The 19,429-nt window shown below is 39.6% G+C and overlaps 1 protein-coding gene across 1 annotated transcript; it reads left to right on the top strand.

Annotated features, from left to right (window-relative positions):
• Window positions 1–5,124: 5,124 nt before the first annotated feature.
• FARS2 (phenylalanyl-tRNA synthetase 2, mitochondrial) lies at window positions 5,125–19,000 on the top strand. The gene is made up of 3 exons (XM_009695433.1): window positions 5,125–5,767; window positions 15,282–15,441; window positions 18,972–19,000. The coding sequence occupies exons 1-3, from the start codon at window positions 5,150–5,152 to the stop codon at window positions 18,998–19,000; spliced, it is 807 nt and encodes a 268-aa protein (XP_009693735.1). The 5' UTR covers window positions 5,125–5,149.
• The last annotated feature ends 429 nt before the right edge of the window (window positions 19,001–19,429 follow it).

Here is a 19,429-nt window from a genome sequence, read left to right as displayed (position 1 = left end):
TTATTTATTTTTTATTATTTATTATTATTTATTAAATAAAATATCATTGGGTGTTTAGCCATCATGGGGGACATCTGAAAATGCTCTGCCCTTGGAAGGTCAGGCTCTAAAATGGATCCGTTCTAAGTTATCTGTAAGGCTATTTCAGAGATCTGTGTGTGTAACATAAACTCAGCATGCTCAATGAGAGTGAAAGTCTCTGCTGATGAGCAACAATATATCTGCATTGTAAAATGAGCTTGAAAAATGCCTGAGCTCATTATTAGTATTGCATGCAAAATAATTTCTGCTATATCCTATGCAATGTAGATATGGTCATGGCAATACAATGATTTTTGCTGCTGTAAGCCTACATAGTTTTCAAAACTAAAATCCAATGCTTAGCTATATTGCTAAGCAGACTGGTAAATGTCCAATTTTAGCAGCCTAGCATATGTTTATAATTTTTGTTTTAACATATGCTATGTTGGTTGAACTCCCCTCCCCACACATACGGTAGATAAAAGCTGTCACATCACAAAATGGTGGCAGCCCAACTTTTCTAACATTTTCCATGGCACTTCAGAGTCTTGCATTAATTAGCTATTCTTGGATAGGAGGCAGACTCTCATCTTTGTAGAATTTTGATTTCAAACCCGTCATGTACTTCAGTCTATGTATGCAGTAGTCCATCTGTGTTTCTGCAGCTATAAACAATAAAAAGCACAAGGCATACAGAAAAGCGGTCAGCGAGAGTGGGGATACCCTTGATTCACAGATGCAAATACCTGGCAAATGGTCCTGAAGGCAGGTCCCTTTGCGTCACTGGTGGGCTCTAGTTTGCTTGAAGAAGAGCGCTCTCACTCTTCCACTCTTCCAGGAGCAGTGGGTGAATAAAACAATGCTGCTGCACAGTCCTTTTTCTTTTCGTTGTGAGCTGCTAAACTACCCCTCCTTTCTCCTCCTTTTTCAAGGCAGGCGTAAGGAAGAATTGCACTGAGTCTATGATTCTTTCCTAAACCTCAGTGGAGTAGAGAGGAATTGTGACAAATACTACTGCAGCTATGGTAATACTGTCTTAATCCTTGCTGTACTGTGACACGGAAACCTGGATTTAGACATGAAAAGACATGCCTTAACAGTACAGCAATATGATCCCTTATCAAATCAAACTGCCTTTTGCATATGCTCCAAAGTCACGATATTTTTTTGGTCTTCTGTCTACTGTTTCCCTGTGGTTAAGCTCCTGACTGTGGTGTACTTCTGCATGTGAAATGTTGACTGTGGTGCTGCAGGGGGAATGGCCGGTTTTCTGTGGGAGATGAAAGAGCCTTGCCCATCCGCTGAAACTGCTGTAGAAATGGCACGGGGTCTGTGGTAGAGGACTGACATTGGTGCGTGTGTTCACATCTGTGCCTGGACTATTCACAGCACGAACAGGGTTGTTCTGATGCCTTCATCCCTGGGTGGCATAGGTGCCACCTCCTGCCCTCTGGTCTACCTTGAAGCTGCTCAAAAGCTCATACCCACATGCAGACATGGTTCTAAATGTATTGCTAAAACATAATGTACGATATCATCCCTATCAAAGATCTGAGTTCCTGCAGTTGTATTCGACATCCCAGTATGGAGATTGAGGTACGGGGACAGGCCCATGGAGCTTTAGAGGAGCCCCTGAGGAACCCGGGAATGTGGCAGTGGCAGCGTCAATGTAAGGACCTGTGTAATAGGAGGTGGTGGGCCTGGTGCTTGCACGTCCACTTGCGGTGCTTTGAGAGGCCCCACTGGGAGCTGCTGATGGGGCAGCCTGCTTCTAAAACCCTGCCTAGGCTCCCTCTGGGAATCGGAGCCACTGTCAAGCCCAGAGCGTGTGACCCACTGGTAATGCTGGTGGAGTGCTTTGCCATCTTTGGATCGTAGATGCCAGTGGTGGTTGTTCAGTGTTTATTTCCCATTGATGTATTTGTTTTCAGCCACAGGACCTACAGCTGCCGTTTGGCTTGCTGTGGTTGTTAGCTGGCTGGCAGTCTTTGCTGTGGGATTCGGGTTTTGTCAGTGTGCACAGAAACCAGTTTTGTTTTACTGCCAAATAATAAGTATGGTGGAAATGAAGGAATAAAATTATAAATTTAAACTGTGCTTTTTCAGACCTTTAGATAGATGTTTACTAGAAATAATTGTCTGTTTATTACAATTGAATGTAAGTAATTAGTGTATCGTTAACATCAGTTATTTATTGCTAGCAGAAAGGTAAAGAGATTTCTTTATTTTCCAGTGTTGCTTTCTTCCCTGGTAAACATTTCTTTGATTTGAAGGTTTCTTGTACGGTATAAAGAGTATAAACATGGCTTTTTCCTTCCTTCTCTATGGCTTCTCTCCCCAAATATAGTTTATCACCAGTTGAGTTGAACTAAGTCCAATACCATTTTTCTGTAATGATGCTGGAAGTAGCATGCATGAGTCTGTGGTGGGAGAGAGGAGCAGAAGAGCACTGCTGAAGGACTCCAATGTTTCTGGTGCTCTTGTGTGATACCATGTTGATGCCTCCTTTACTGCTTGTTTGCTGTTGTTTGCAGTACTTGGACATTGGCTAACTCATTGGATAACACTGAATAACTAACTTTTTTTTCTTACTGATCACTGTAGATTTTGCTTTTGATTAGAATAACAGTGCACATAGTAATGCAATTTAACTATTTAAGGTACAAGCATAACGTTAGGATGAAAACTCTGATACAAGTTCATCTGTAGGATTTTCTACTGTACAAGTTTGTGAAGAGTATATATCATTTGCTCAGGAAAATTAGCGTTTCTGAACTATCAGAAACTGATAGCAGTGTTGCTCATTACGTATACTGAGAGATGTGTATGTTAGTCTCCCTTAATCGTGAGTCTTAAAAGAAACAAAGTCCCTCCCCCCTCCCCCCCACTTATGGTTCATGTTCCAATTTCTTTTTCATAAAGTTATAATTATGAGAAGAGCTGTTTATGTGAAAGTTAACTCCTCATATGGTTGTCTAATTCTCACAGGAATGGTATTTAGCAAAGCAGCAAACATCACGAGACTCACGATAGAGTCACGAGAGTTTTTTCATATGTTATAGTTATGTATAAGTTTTGAATCAGATTTTTTAGAAAAATAAAAGTATGGGCAGATGGTCATATTTACTGAAGCTGAATTCATTATCTGGCTAGAACTGAGTATTTCAAGCAGCTGTTTGAAAATGAGAACTCACTTTCCATGAAGGAGAATGTATGTTTAGAGAAAATGGAGCCTCTTTTCAAAACGTAAGGCTATCCCTCATTTAGTCTGTCAGAGGGGTTTCTGGTGTGTGTATGTGAATTCATTTATGGAAGAACCTTATCAGTAATGGCCAAGAACTAATTTGGTGAAACAATTTTGTGAACTCTTAAAAAAAAAAATCCTTCTTAAAAGTTTCAAAACTAGATAAAAGTTGTGGCTGCTCTTTTTTCTTAAGATATTCAACTAGAAAAAGGATTAAACCAAATATTTAGTAATGTTACGCTGCCCTGCCAAATTTAATTTCTGACTACCCAACTTGCCTTTATTTTGATTTATTGAGATACAATTACTTCAGGAAATAGACTTCTAGAGAACACCCAGGCGTAAGCCAGAAGAAAGGAAGCCAAATATGAACATACTAATCTTTTACAGATCTGGGTTTTGGGCACTGTATTCTAGAATGTGTCTATTCTATGTGCATTTATATTTTTGGAGCTTAAGAGTATGAAAAATAATCTTAGCTTGTTTGTTCTTTTTTTACACTTTTTCCTCTTATGCTTCCATGGAAAGCCAGCCAGATACTGTAACCCTAGTGTAAAGATGGAAAGCTATCCCTTGAAGACTGTGGTCTGTTCACTGCTTATGTCCTTTCTTCCCCCATTTCTTTAAGAAGACTGTCACGGGAAATTCTTTCACCCAGGAAACTTGTGGTCCTGGATTTCTGGGTTCATGAAGAAATACAAACCAGTTTGTTGTTTGGAGCACAGATGCCTTTCTCCAGTCACGTAACTTCTAGTGCCACTGTTTTCCCATTCTGTAATAAGGAAATTGTAAGGCTTAATTATTTCACTGGAACCTGTGCTAATATTTGTGAACTATAGATTTTCAAGGGATTTTGCATCTTGAAACGGGCTTATATATTTAGAGTGACTGAAGGGCTCATGATCCTCAAAACTCATTGGTTTTGAAATTATCTCTTTGGAATTACACTAGAGAGTAATGCAGCTGTGTACATGTGAAGCACAAAGCCTGTTTGTGAACAGGGCAAATGTGTAAAGATGGCACTTTGATAGGAAACGAGTTGTTCGGTTCAGAAATCTTTCAGAATCTCATCACTTTGTTCACCTTCCTGATATTTGGCAGAGGTGTAAGCCGTGCAAATAGCTATTCTGGGAACATACGGAAAGGGGGGTTTGTGGTCACCCCAGAATGCCAACATTGGTTCTGACTATGTGGAACCTTTATTGTGAATCCTGTGCAATACTCATATGTGAACTCAATATGCTATTTATATATAAATATATGCCTTGTGGTCTGGCCATCTGTTTTTTTCAGAGTGGTTCAGTGGTTTGAAAGGTTAAACTGTTTTTTTCTGGCATTAAGTAAGAATTAGTGATGATTGCATAGTGTATGTCACATGCATCAGGTTGATGTGGAACAGCTTCCGTAGCTTCTGCTAATGGGGGCAGACGATCTAACAATAAGTTAATGCTTGGAGCTTTATGGTAAGCAAGTCCCTGAGTGCTGAAGGGCGTTGTTGAATTTCTGAGTTTCTCACACGTAGGATTCAGTTATTGCCTCATATTTTAACCGGATGAAAAATACTGTTTCAAAGGCCCGATGTTTATTCAGCTGTAAAGAGTAGCAATATCTGGAAGGGGTTAGGGCTAGGTGTAGAGTTATTAATACTGATGCAGTGATGCAGAAGACTGATAATTGAATAAGATATCCTAGCTGGAATTCGATCACAAGGGTATTTTCCCTTTTCTGAAGTCAAAAATCATGGTTTATAATGGCAACTTTCTCATATTAATCAAGCAGCCATTTGGATTTCACTTATCCCTGAGATACTAGCAATTCCTGCAGCAAGGTTGCATTTTCTAACTCTATTTTTTTTTCTTTCTCTAGATCATAAAAGAGTTTACAATGGCAATGCTCTGGAAATTCATGAGAGTAGCTAAGTATTCTAAAACAACTTTGTCACCAAAAGTAAAGGTAAGAGGAATTCCCAGTCATTCAAGGCATTCTTCATCAAAGTCTGTACCTTCAGATTTTGCTGCCAACACCCCCTGCTCAAATACTGTGGAAATACTTGGTAAAGCTTATCCTCAAGATGACTACAGCAATGTCACAGAGAAGATTCTTTCCAAGGTGGGGAAGAACTTGCACAACAAAAAGCATCACCCTTTGTGGCTAATCAAGGAGCAGGTGAAGGACCACTTTTACAAACAATATACGGGACGCCGTGGGACTCCGCTCTTTTCTGTCTATGACAGTCTTTCTCCAGTGGTTACAGTACAGCAGAATTTTGATAGTTTGCTTATCCCACAAAACCATGCCAGCAGAAGGAAAGAGGATAACTATTATTTGAATCGTGATCACATGCTAAGAGCACATACATCAGCTCATCAGTGGGACTTGATACACTCTGGCCTAGATGCCTTTCTGGCAGTGGGAGATGTCTACCGCCGTGATACCATTGATAACACCCACTACCCAGTCTTCCATCAGATGGAAGGAGTTCGGCTCTTCTCCTGTCATGAGGTAGGAATTCTGTAGTTGGGGTGAAAGAGATTTTGGGGAAGTTGCATGATGTTGTATTTGCTGTAAGCAAACTGCATGCATGTAAACATGTTACAGCAACATATATGTTATGCTGTACATTGATAATGATCAAGTGATTGATCATATAGGAATACTTTTAATTTGGAAAAAATATAGCTGGAAAATGTTGAATTTGAACATTACTATAAACTTGCCCAGAAAAATGTGGAAAAAATGGGAAGACAATATTCTTGAAAGCTGGCAAAATAAAACATTATCTGAAAGGAAACAGCTTGTTCAGCTAATGATCTGCATGATTCAATTCTAGTTCTATCACAAGTCTCTTCCAATGAGGTCACTTCACCAAAAACTTTGTCATAGTAATACTTGAAGGACTTATGGATGTGAGTCGTTGCAGTGGCAGCTACATCCAGAGTGCAGTTTTTATTCTGTCATTTTTTTTCTTTTAATAGCTCCAACTTTCTGTAAATGAATGTCTTTTTTAATGAATTGTTCCATTCTTCATCTCATCCTAAACCTGCACTGAAGGATTCATCTGTGGCAGCTGATAGTTATGGGTTTGTGATACATACACAGTAAACTCATCAGAGTCCAGAGGCGTCAGCTAAAGCGCTCTAGGTAGATGTCCAAGACTCTTGAGTTTATATATTTTGTTGGCACAGCTTGCATGCTCTGAAAATGCTTAGGTATCATTAAGTATTCTGCTGTATCATTGATCAGTGGTAAATATAAGCCAGTTTGTTTTCCAGATAGTAATTGATTTGTATAATTTGTGCATGCTTGTAACAATACTGCCTAATTCACATTTCTATAACTAAAACTAGCTTATTCTAATAATACTGAGATGTGGACCCTTCTTAATGAGGTTCCCAATGGGTGACAGGAGCTTGGCAGGGAACCCTGATGGGTTTGGATGCCTGAGGGAAAACTGGGGTAATCACAGAGCACTGCTTTTCTCACTGGTGGAAAGGGTTTGTGCTACCTGCCCTGGTGTTTCCCACCCCATGTGGCCACTGCTTTTTCCTCTTCAAAAACATACCTGCCTCTGCTGCTGTCCTGTGTCGAATACAGCTTGCAACCACTTCTTTGGTAACTGGGAAATGGAAACCTTGCAGATTTATCCAATCTTGTTTGTTTGCTGTTCTTTTCCCGCAGGCCTGTTTATGAATACAGTCAGGGTATATGCAAGAGAAAAATGTACAATACTACATTAAGAAAATGCCATTTCTTAATGTTTTATGTTCATGACAAATTTTTCTACTTAGGCAGGAGTTCAGGCATTCAGATGGAAAGATTTTACTTGCCACAAAATTACATCAACACTCTTGCAGGATGGAATTTCTGCAAACTTAGGTGTGATTAATTACTGAAATTATTGTTAATGAATATGCCCTTTAAGAAATTTTGGTCCCAATGACAGACTATTTCTTTTTTCTCTATGAATTTAATAATAGAAATAATAGTAATAATACAATTTTAATAACTGGGAAGAAAGTTACAGAAATGTTCACTAACATCCTCTGTCTAGAAATACACTATATGTGTAACAGTCTGATTCATTGCATTGTAGATTGCTTGTTTCTTTTTCTCTTCTTTCTTTTTCCCCAAGAAAATGATTGAGATGTTATTGGAGAATGTTGATAGCTGATGAATTTGAAGTTAGCTATGTGCTGGAAAATGTGTCTGTCTCTCTAAAGAATGAAAGTCCAGTTGACTTTCTATACTGATGAAGAAAGAATAGTGGTATGGTGTACTATGTGTGAAGTCTTGTTTATTGGGCAACATGCATAAATTCTAAACCCAGTAAAGCACCCTTTTTTGCTTCAGTTGCGGATTAAATACTGATAGAGTCTTGCAACACGTAAAACTTCTTACAGTCATCATCACAAGAGCCTTGTGGAAAAAATTGAATATGTAATTCTGAAATTTCACTGGGGACTGTTTCTGTGTTTTATATTCTGGTTGCCTGTTCAAAATAACCCAAACTTAGGTAATTCTAGAGGAACTATCTGAGCAGAACAAAGACTAAATGGAGATAATACTACATGAGAGAAATATTTTTATATTATTTTATTCATACCCATGTTTAAGTTGTAACCCACTGAGCAGAAATGTGTGAATGTCAGGGCCTGTTACCTTTGTCTCAGACTTTTCATTCGTAAGCAGACTGCAATCTCTGGCGGGAGGAAATTTGCACAGTACTGAGGATAAGAATCTTTGGAACTAAGGGAAAAACTGCTAGCTCTTAACTACAAGTCCTGGGTACATTTCATCTTATGGCCAATAAAATAATTTTACATGTTGTAGTCAGTTTACTGCTCTACTTTGGTTTTTTGATTTATACGTTTATCATTTGCTGTCTTCTCTGTGAAAGTGACCACAGAACTGGGAGGGCTGAGAACAAAACCTAGAGTGATTTTATAGGAACTTGATTTTAGAGGAATTTGAAATCTCATCTCAGTTTGGGAGGGGGGAAAAAAAGTCAGTTCATCCTCAACTGAAATTTTAGGCAGGATAAGAAAGATGTCGAAGATGTAGAAAAGTGTGTCTCCTTTACAAATACCAAATTCTGTAGTCAAGGCTAGATTAAAACTTCTGCCCTGTGACTGAAACCTTTAGTATAATTCCTCTTCATATTAAAGTTAAAAATCAATACATTGGAAGCAAGAGCTGGAAAAACAAATCCTAGTTTGGCAATTTTACAGTGTTTTACTCTGAGTTACTTGTGAGCTATTTGCTTCTTTGGCTATACTATTTTTCATGATGGTCGGTTGATTATTTTTATTAGAGAAGTGTAATCTATGATTCGAAGATGGGTAGGTCACTGATGCTCTTCTACAGCTTTGTATGAGTGCAGATATTAAAGTACTAAAGAAATTCCCATCTTCCTAACTGAAAACTATAGATAGGGAGACTGCAAAGAACTAGTAGGAATACATCTATATTCTCCGTTGATATGTTTTTGGTGGGAATGGCAACATTTTTGTTAGGATACAATGGAAAACTGTAAATATTCCAGTTAAAAATAAGGACTGCTCCTCCAAAGCAGTATATATAATTGCAAAAAATTCAGTGTTGTAACTTCGTAGTGTTTATATCCTGAAATGTAAAGACTCTTGTCCTAGGTAACAGAAGTATAGATTTTCTCTTATTCATATAAATACATACTCCTTTCCTTATCTTTTCATACTTGCGTACCTTGGCCATATTCCTTGTGTGTTGTTAAAGAAAAAGTTGCTTTTATCCTTTTCCTTATGCTTTGGGTAGGTGTGAACACGTGCTTGACCTACATCTTTGTTTACACCTTTTTTTATACTTTTTTTTTTCCTTTTAAATCAATGCATGCCATCCTAGGTTTTCACTGGCAAGACTAATGTCATTAGTCCAAAATCCTGTATGTTACTGCAGCTTTGGACACTGCTTCTGTTCTGACATTGTACCAAAGGAAAGCTCCTTCCTGTCTTCAGTCACTTTTCTTAATCCTCACATGTAAAGGAATTTAAAGAAATTTATAGTGTTCCAGGGATTAGTTTATTATATAGAGTGATTTGGAGCACTTACAGTATGTGCCAGGATATTTCTGTGTATAACTGGGAATCATAATAGCAATGTTTAGCTGGGCACCGAGGAACAAACATTAAAAAAGGCTGAAGTGGCTTAGGAAAGGTTCTCTTCTTAGCCCTCTGTAACTTGAGGACAGGGAGTGTCCAGAGGTGATACAAGACCCTGAAATCCACCTCTGGAAATCCCCTTTTCTGAACGTTTCTTCCGTTTTGGGTGATGCTCTTCAGTGCCTCAGCCGGCGAGGATTAAGGCTTGTGTGAGAAAGGAGTCAGTGACCTGGAGAGCCATGGGTTGGTGTGTCAGTCCCTCTGACTGAGGGCATTTATCTCCTATCATGTAATAGCATGTATGAGTCAGAGGGAATTTAGGATTTCCTGGATGCTTTGAGATGATAATATTGAAGTGGAAATCCAGGAAGCTTTCTTCTGTAGGTGGCAAATAATGAAATAGTTTGTTGTGGTTTGTTTTTTTGGTTTTGTTTGTTTGTTTCTTTAACTTACGATGGACACCTACCACCTATCTCCCTACATGAATCCATGCTTGTGCCATCTCTTGATGATCCCACTGCATGCCAGCAGTTGCTGTACCCGTATTTTAAGCACATCTGGGCGGGGAGGTGGTGCAGGCTGGATGCATTTGGTGAGACACTCAGCTCAATAAGCAGCGTGCATCACGTCAAGGCAGCAGCACCTGAGATGGTGTTGGAGATGTTGGTTATGAGCAATGCTTCCGTCCCAAGGAGCCTGAGAGATAGCCCTCTGTCTCTCAGGGAGCAGGGAGGAGTGTGCAGGAGCAGGGGCAGCTGAACTAGATCCACCATGTTAAGAAAAAGAAGAGCAGCGTTACTTTGCTCGCATATTCTAAGGTGAATTTATTCCTGAAGTTGCAGTTTGGCTGAGTGGTGGGAATAAAGGGCCTGGCTGGTTCAGGTGGAACTCACTTCACTCTTGTGGATGTCTACCTGAGTTGTGAACTTTGTATTATTCAGTGTTTTCCAAGTTGTGATGTATAAATCATGCCATAATAAATAGAACTTCACTAATCTGAGGACCCATGTTGTACTCTTTGTTATTTGTAGTTGAAAACTTGACAGTGAAGGGCATCAGAAGGTCTGTGAGATTTTCATAGTGGTCTGTGGTCTAGAAAGTTTGGAAGCTGCTAGTGCATCTTTTATTGCAAAGACTTTATATAAAATATTTTTTCAAACTTTGTCTTACTTTGTCTCATCCAGATGAAAAAAAAAATCCAGCAATGCTTTTCAGAATAAAGCAGTTAAATCTATTCAATGAGATACTTAAATTGTGCAGGGAAAAAAAAGAGCAAAATGTCTACAAGTGTATTGGGGAAGTCTAAGGTGCTTAAAAATAATGGAATTTCTATTGCCACAGGAACAAAAGTCTGAGTCCTGTCATATATGTCTCATTATAACTGATACCTGTGCAGCAGTGTTGCTGTTTCTTTGCTGTTCAAAAATATCTGTATGGTTTTCCTTTTAATGTGATGACTTTTTTTTTTATAAACACTTTGATTAGATAAAAAAAAAACCAAAACCACAAATAACCTTTCTCTGCTGTAGTTGGCGGACTGAAAACGGAAGGATCCAGAAATTAAGGTGACCACCTGCAAACTTGTTGCTTGAAGTGATGTTTGCCATTTTCTCCCAAAACAAATGTTTATCAATATGCAGTAAAGAACATTCTGTTGTGTGGAGGATGGCTGTGTATCTGTTTGGCACATGAGACTGCCTGGATGGGGGTGCAGGTGTGCAAGTTTCATCATCTTGGAGGTTGACTGGAACTGGCATTAGGTTTTCTTTTTGATGAGCCATCTTCAAGTGGCATCATCTTCATCGTTCCTGATCCATTGGTTGAGCGTTACAGCACATTTAAAATATTGTGGAAATGGTTTGCTATTGTAAGTGGATTTAGAATGCAGCTGTTTGTTCATTTATAGGGATATTTATCAGGGCCAGTGAGTCAAAATGTATTTGATGCGGCAGGGTTGAGTGTTGCCGCATGCAGATCCTCATGTAGAGCTAGTGTTAAGTGCCAGTTTGTCTGTGAGTACAAGCACATGAGCATTATGTATTCATTATCTTAATTGCTGGTGTATGCATGACTGGCAGGAGGAATACACAACTGCATTGGGGAAAGACAGGATGTAGTTACAGATTTTTCTGATCTGAAACCTACTAGGAATGCCATCCTGTAAAGAGACAATTAATCTTGGACTGAATCCTAAATGTATGGATAATAAAGTGATGTGAGATTAAAAAAAGTCTGTCAAGTGACTGAAGAAATGTTGGGGTCTTTATTGCAATCACACATGCGACTCTGCTGTCTGTGCCAGGCTGAGAAATACTGTGAAGTGCTTTTAAAGGAGCGTAACTCTGTATTTGTCCAATTAAAACCCAGTATCTTCTGGCCATTACATGTTACCAAATTTGATTTTATTCTTATGAGCTAAATTGTGAGTAAATTTCATGCCGCATGGTAAGGTCACTTTGATTCTTTTCTGCCTTCTTCTGTGTAATGCAGCATCAGTCAGATATGCTGATAAATCCTGGTAATTATTAATTTTTTTGACCTCTGCATGATGACACAGCATTCAATGTTTTGCACACTTAAAGAAAAAATTTCTTGTCCTTAGACATACACATATGTGCTCGATCTATGGCTACATGAAATTTCTTTTCTGGTAGTAGTAGTGACTGATCATATTCAATACAATAAAATAGTGCATTTTATTTTAGTTTGCGCTGGAGGAATAAATGTACATGAAATTGTGGCGTCTTGGATGTGTCAGTGTTTTATGCAAGACTTAGATTTTTTTTTTTTTTCCTCTCCATTTGCTCAGATGTGTGCTTGAGAAGAATTGACATCAAAAAGGAGCGACTGTAGGTGATTCTTCATTTTATTCAAGCTTTGCCTTTCCTGGCTTTATGTATATAGAAACGTTGAAGTGTTTCTAGTCCAAGACATGTACTTAGCACAGTTCAATCATTGTAATAGTGAAATGGGTGTATCAATTTAAAGCTGCTCATATTGACATAGCAATGTCAGTGAATGGAAAGAAGGGAATAAATATTAATACAACTGTAAGCCATCTTTTTTTCTCAGTATAACCCTGTCCACAGCTGTGCTGGAGTTGGCAGGAGCTGATGGAGCCTCTGTGGAGAATACCAAAGTGCCTCTTGGTGCCTGACTGTAAGGGGGCTGTCTCCTTGCTGGTACCTCTCTTTTGGGGACTCCCCTAAGGCAGTGCTTTCACAGCTTGTGCGAACTGACATACATTCATGCCTGTGCCAAAAGTAGCCCAGCTTCGTCCCACATGCCAGCGCATCTCTTGGTGCCACCAGTATGCTGATGATAATTGATTACTGAGCTGAATTTGACTGTTTTTGTGTCCCTCAGTTTCTTCCCTTCTCCTGGGTTACTCCTCATCCAGATCCACCTCCAGGTCTGGCTCAGTGCACAGCTGCATGGACACTTGTCCTGGCATGCAGAGGGAGATGGTGCATATGGGTGATTCGACAGGATGAAGAGGCCGGCAGGTTAGAGGGCTGGGATATGACTGAATGTATTTACTGTAGCAGTTCTTGCACGTATTTTATTGCCATGTCTGATATAATCTACTAAAATAGAATTTTGCTTCAGACAGTAATTGCAATACCAACATTTCAGGAATAATACAGTTGTAAGGAAAAGTACTTCTATGTACTTGCTGATACAAATGCTGTGTTTTAAAGGCAGTGTCCAGGCTATCTGTTCCTTGCAGTTGTCCGAAGAACCAGTTTTAAGCTGGGGAGGTGAGGGGAGGAATGAAAGGGAAAAGGAACAAGAGAGTTTCGTGTCCTAAAATACTGGTGATGGGGGAAAGTAACAAATATGTCTTCTAATGTGTAAATACAGTGTATTCTAGTCCAAAGGGGAAACATCTCTGTGGCCTGAAGCGTGTTTCTGGCTTACTGAGGGTAGTCTCTTCAGCCAATAGAAAGAAAAAATAGCTACCTGAAGCGGGTAGTTCAGAGCAGGAACCCAGTTTAGCCACTTCAGGTTCCTGTATGAAGGAGCCTATGTCTGTCCATTGACCACCCAGTAAGCCTAAGACAATTAACCTCCCTAGACTAATGCAGGCCTCTGTGAATACCCCCTGGCTTTCAAAACCACATGCTGGCTGACTGATCTGCCCTGCTGACAGTAAATTAGTTATAGGGTGGGTATCATCTGCTTCTTCCAGCCAGCGCAGAAATAATGCCAGTAGGAAGAAGGAGGTTTAATCTTTCAGGTGAGCACTTGAATAAAGAATCTGTTATTTTAAAGTGTAATACCTAGTTTTGTCAAGCTGCTGCCTTTTGATTAGTAAAGGCATTTTTGTTAGAGCGATGGATAATCATTTTATTCGGTATTTCTCTTTTTCCTTTTTTATTTTGTATTTTTCTGCAGTGCACTAAGGCGATTAACTAGAGGGGTGTTTTCTCAGACTGCCAGTCAAGTCTCCTTCTGACTAGCCATGCAAAGTTAAATGCTACTGATGGGATTTTTTTTTATATCGCTCAATCCATTTTGCTGCTAGTTTGCGTGCTGTCTAAACTCAGACTCCTTCTGCGTGCATTGTGTCTGTATGAAACGTGCTAGAAGCTAGTCTTAATTAATTGTGCCTAGCATTTGTGAGCTACCAGAGCTTCACTTGAACTTTTTTAGAGCATCTAGTGCACTGAAGGCATCAAACTGCAATTAGAACAACTTCTCTGGGCGTTTGCAGTTTGTTAAGGTTACACAGTGTTCATGGCATCTCCTGAGTAAGAGCTAGTTATGCTGGGAGGCTTAATGTGGAGAAAACCTCAATGCGTGTTTTTTCCTTCTGTGTGTGCTTGGTTGACTATAGGAAGGTGGAGGAGGAGGGGTAGGAAAGGGCACTAGAAACACTCTCCCTACCCTCCAGACTTAACAGAGTTGGGGTTTGTACAACTGTAAGGATAGGATTTCCAACAATGACGTGGCTTAGCGAGAGTGTTTTATTGGTCTCTCTGAGAGGATGTAGATTTACTGGTATGTATCTGTCCAGGGTCACCTGGCCAGAAACATATGGGGATGCACAGAAATCTTCAACTTGCAGGAGAGGTAATGGGAGAGTGGCCTCTGCATGAAGAGCAAGTCTGTCACATCCCAAATACAGCCTACCCCTCTGCTCTGTAATTTATCTGGAAACCCTAGACCAAGACCAAGACCATGGATCCTTAAATGCCCCAGAGACAAAATTCCTGTACACAGAAAGGTGCTGTGTGGGGGAAAATGCAGGAAAATGGTAGTCCTTAAATGAATAAACTGTACCCAAGATGAATCAAATATAAGCAGCTTAAGGTCTAATTAAACTGCCAGCGGGTTTTTTTTTTGGTTTGTTTTTTTGTTTGTTTCATGGTTTTGTTTTGTTTTGGTTTTTTCTGTTTTTTAAAGTTCATTTGATTACAGCTTTTTAAAAGTGATCAATTTTTTGGTATTTGCTTTACATCATTCAATTACTAAAAAAAGTCGAAGCTGTGATGAATGCCATTGTGTATTGAAGTTTTTAGGATATAATTTACATATACTATACAGTGTACTTTATTCTGCATTATAACTTTCAAAGTAACAGAATCAGAAAAAAACAGATGTTTCTTATAAATTTTTTCTTGTAGGTAATCATATTATTTGAAGATATGGTACAGAAAAAAAACAAGTCTTATTGTTTGACTATTTCTGTTCTTGTGATGATTTATCTCTGTGTTTAGTGAACAGAATTTATATAAAATCACAGCCTTTACGTTTGTTTTTCATGGTGCAGACTTAGCAGGTAAGATTCCCACTTAAATCAATAAAACTTCATTCTCTGTTTTCGTTTAGAAAGTCATTGATGCAAAACACTAGTGTTTTTGTGGTTTTTGTTCTAGTTGTTCTCCAGCATTAAAGATGGTGAAGGCTTACAGTTGTTTGAACAAGGTCATCGCACTGCGCACAAGCAAGAGTGTCACACCATGGAGGCAGTGAGGCTGGTGGAGTTCAACCTGAAGCAAGTGCTCACAAAGCTTATGACTCACATCTTTGGTGATGGTAGGTTCTTGCACCTTTTTTCCTTGACGGCTGATAGCTGTAGGCATCGGGACTTTTGGGAAACATTTTGCTGCATAATAGAAGCAGGAGGCTTAGGGATGATGTTGACTGCTGGTATACTGAAACAGCCATGTGGGTTTTTTTCTAGTGAGAGTTACAGTAATTTTAGGAGTCTTCATTCATATTCTTTACTATTACATTTTTGTCTTAAGATTGGCGAGAGGTCCATCTTTTAATGTCAGTGTAACCAGCTGTTGATTGACCTTTCAGCTGTAACCTCTGTTTTTATGTTATTGTTCTTTAATACTGTTATATCCATACCTTATAAAATTATTGAGCACAGCCCAAGAGGCTGCACACACTTCTCTCTTGGTTTTCCTAAATACTGGTGCACACAACACTGTGTTGAATCACCAGGTTTTCGTGAAAATGTTTTGGTGTGCAGCATGTCAGGGTAACGTAGTGGGCATGAATACAGGTAGGGACACATGCCAGACCCAACTACAGGCACTCATCTGGCAGAAGCCATGTGTTACAGTAAACACAGTGTACCTGTCGGCGTGGGTCCTGCGAGGAGGGGCGACTCCAGCTCCAGCGCAAAGCTCTGCGGGATCCCCTCTGCTTTGTCCTCGTGGGCTTCCCATGTCCCCGGAGGGACAGAGCGTTGCTGTGGCTTCATGTCTGGAGGTGCATCAGAGCATCGGCGCTGCTGGGGAGGGTGCAGGGCAATAATCACATCTTGCACCTGCAGCACAGAGATTGACAGGAGAAGGGAGGGGGTACGTATGTGCATAGGCACACAAAGTGCCTTGAGCATTTCCCTTGTGCAAATAAATTAAACCTTGCAGCTGAGGGAAGACAGTGTTTGCTAAGTTTGCACCAAGCTGAAAAATAATTGTTTTTTGGTACTTAGAGTGGAATGAGGAAGGGTAATGAATGTCTGTGTATATGAATGAAATATCCTCTCCTCAGAAATACCTGCTTTCAGTTTCAGGAGCTGAATTTATAAATGGCCTGAGTCAAAATTGCTACATTAATGCTATTTCCTGGCAAGGAGGCTGCTATTCTGAATTGATTCATTTTTCTGTTGAGGAAATACTGGATAGTATTAGAATGCATGGGGTATCCTGGCTACTTTCAAAGCTCTTTTAAGATGCTCACTGCATTTACAGCAATAGTTCCAAGACTGGATTGATAATGGTAGCAAGTCCTATATATGACTGCTTGAATATTTTTCTGAAATTCTAAAGTTGAATTTACAGCAAGCAAAACTTGTACCAGTTTTTGTTCTATTCCACCTAGACAAAATTTTTTTAAGTTCCTGAGTTCAGATTTTCTTGTGGTTGTATTTTACTTAACAGTGGCCTTTTGAAACATACAAAATTAGGATCAAAGTGAGTAATAGTAAGAATTATATTTTTAGATCAACCTCAGATTCTGAGGATGTTGTTCAAAGTGAGCAATTTCTAGGAGTTATTAGTGATGTCTGAGACTGCAGTGACATCCTTCTGTAACTCTTGACAGTTGCTGCACTTTAAGCTTCAGTATGTTGGCTATTACTAGTTCTTCTACAGTGCACACACTAGCTAGAAAGACACTAAAAATATATATTCTTAAATGATTGTAAACTTAGACTAAAAGTAGGTGCTGCCTTCTTACTGCAGGGATTTTCTCTTTCTATGCCCCCAATATTGTTCCTGCAATGCAAAGAGAGAGAGAGTGATTTAAATTTAGTTATCTCTTGCCCCTCCTCCTTTCATGGAAGTATTAAGCTCTCTCCATATCACCACCTTGATCTTCTTGTAAGCTGTCAATGCAAAGAGGAAGCTAATATTCAAAGACGCAAACTTCGTACTAGACACTGGACAATGAGATGAGTGCAGTGTGAGTGACCTGGGGCACACATAATTAAATTTGTCTTTTGACAACTGTTGTCTTTTAACTTTCATTTTCCTCTTCACTTTACACAATACTTTTGATTATTTTTTTTGTCTCAACTCCTGTAGAGTTTAACTTAAAATTTAAAATATATTTTACTGCATTTATTGCTCTTGGAAAAATTCTATATTTTTCCTTTGTGTGGATATTCCATAAGCTCCTATGTTCTGTTAAAAGTAAAAATTTTATTCTTTTTTATACCTCACATCAGTTGTATTCTTTACAGCCTATGCTGTCAGCAGAATATTGCAGTGAAGTTGCACATCTTTTCTAGCAGGATAGCATGATGATAGCTGCCGTAAGCTACTGAAATGTTGCATGGTCATACAGTCAAATGTTATCCATAGGCAGATTGTCTGGATTGCAGATTAAGTCTACTGTGCAAGTTAGTTTTGCATAAACTAGCTTAGGCCTGAAGTCTTGGACTTGGCTAGCTGTGCTTCTGCAGTGCTTCTTTGGGTATTTACCAGGTCAGGTTGATGATGTGTCTTGACAATGTAAGACAGCTCTTTTTGTGACATTTTCTAGTGGTATGCCATGTCTGATTTTGCATTCTACAAGTGATGGTCTTTCAGTTTCTTTCATGAGGTTTTGCTGTCAGGAAGCTATTTCAAATATTCGCCTAGAGATCACCTTTCTTAGTTTTCTTCTATTACCTTCAGATATGATGCAGTCATGAAATCCACTAGTTTAACATACTTCCATCTCCACATGCAGATCTATCACTGTAGGAAATCTGTTCTGTCTTGTTTTAGTTACCTTGTAATGAGGCTTTCCAAGGTTAGCTGTCTTAGGTTTCCTCATAAAGTTAGTCAGTCTTTCCCAACTCCAGTTCTTTATCTAGCCCTCTGTAGTTTGCCAAAAGTTTTCTGGACCCTAAGAGATTCAGAAGTAATCTTACTATAGCAAATAGTAAAGAATGGCTGTGTGCTGGTACTGTGATTTGTTGCTTTATGTTAAATGGCCCAAAATTCACTGCTGTCCCATATTTATCTACCTAGTACCTAGGCACTGGTAAAAGAAGGCGGGAGGGTGAGTAGTGCCATGCTTTGACTGATGGTTTTGGCACTGCTGGTTCTCACTGAACAGCCACTGCATGTCTTTTAAATCAAACACATTGTTCTGCTCTTTCTTCTTCTTAACTCTGTGGTACTGGTATCTCCTTTGAGTGCATGGAAATCTGTGAGTATAAGGAGTTTAAAAAGAAAAAAAGAATCATTTATTGAGGACATAACTGTCTGGCTAATAACTTCTGAAAAATGTGAGTTAATGTAGGTTTATGGGCAGCCAGCTCCTGTCTGCTGCAGGTGAGATGAATTAGCTGAAGCAATGAGGTGCAGAGTACTTACAAATGGGCACCCCTGAAGTGGCCATGGCTTGATACCTTCTGTGCTCCCCAGCACTTGCCCTGCGCCCCTGTCCTTTTTATCCCATAGACTCCTTCTCTAAAAATAATCCTCACAGCAACAAAGAGAATTTCTGGGCAGTGAAGACCATCTGGGTCCCTGGCTTTGTCGCTTCTGTGCTGATAGTGTAGCAATAGGCTGGTTTAATGTGTTGGTTTTTTCTTTTTTGTTGTCTTTCTTTTTTAGTGCCTTCAGTCAAGCCTTTTTCATTATGAGACTCAATTAGGCTAGCACTGACAGGTACTTGTTTACCTTAGTATGTGATAACACCGTTATTTTTGAGTGCAGGCTATGACCAGTTCCTTACCTGGATTCAATACTCAGAATAACAATAACTATTAACTATCTCCTTATTCATTGGAGCTGTGACATGTAAGTTACTGTATTGGGTCTGTGTGGCAAGGTTTTGGTAGCAGGGGGGCTACAGGGGTGGCTTCTGTCAGAAGCTGCTGGAAGCTTCCCCCGTGTCTGACAGAGCCAACGCCAGCGGCTCCAAGACGGGACCACCGTGCTCAAAGACGCCCCCGCCGCTGGCCAAGGCCCAGCCCGTCAGCGATGGCGGTAGCACCTCTGGGATAACAGATTTAAGAAGGGGGAAAAGAAAACTGTGCTACTGCAGCCAGAGAAGAGGGGAGTGAGATTAT

The sequence above is a fragment of the Cariama cristata genome, unplaced genomic scaffold (genome assembly GCF_000690535.1).
Source record: "Cariama cristata isolate BGI_N322 unplaced genomic scaffold, ASM69053v1 scaffold44232, whole genome shotgun sequence".
Taxonomy (NCBI): Eukaryota; Metazoa; Chordata; class Aves; order Cariamiformes; family Cariamidae; genus Cariama; species Cariama cristata.
This window is presented reverse-complemented; position numbering and strand designations above follow the sequence as displayed.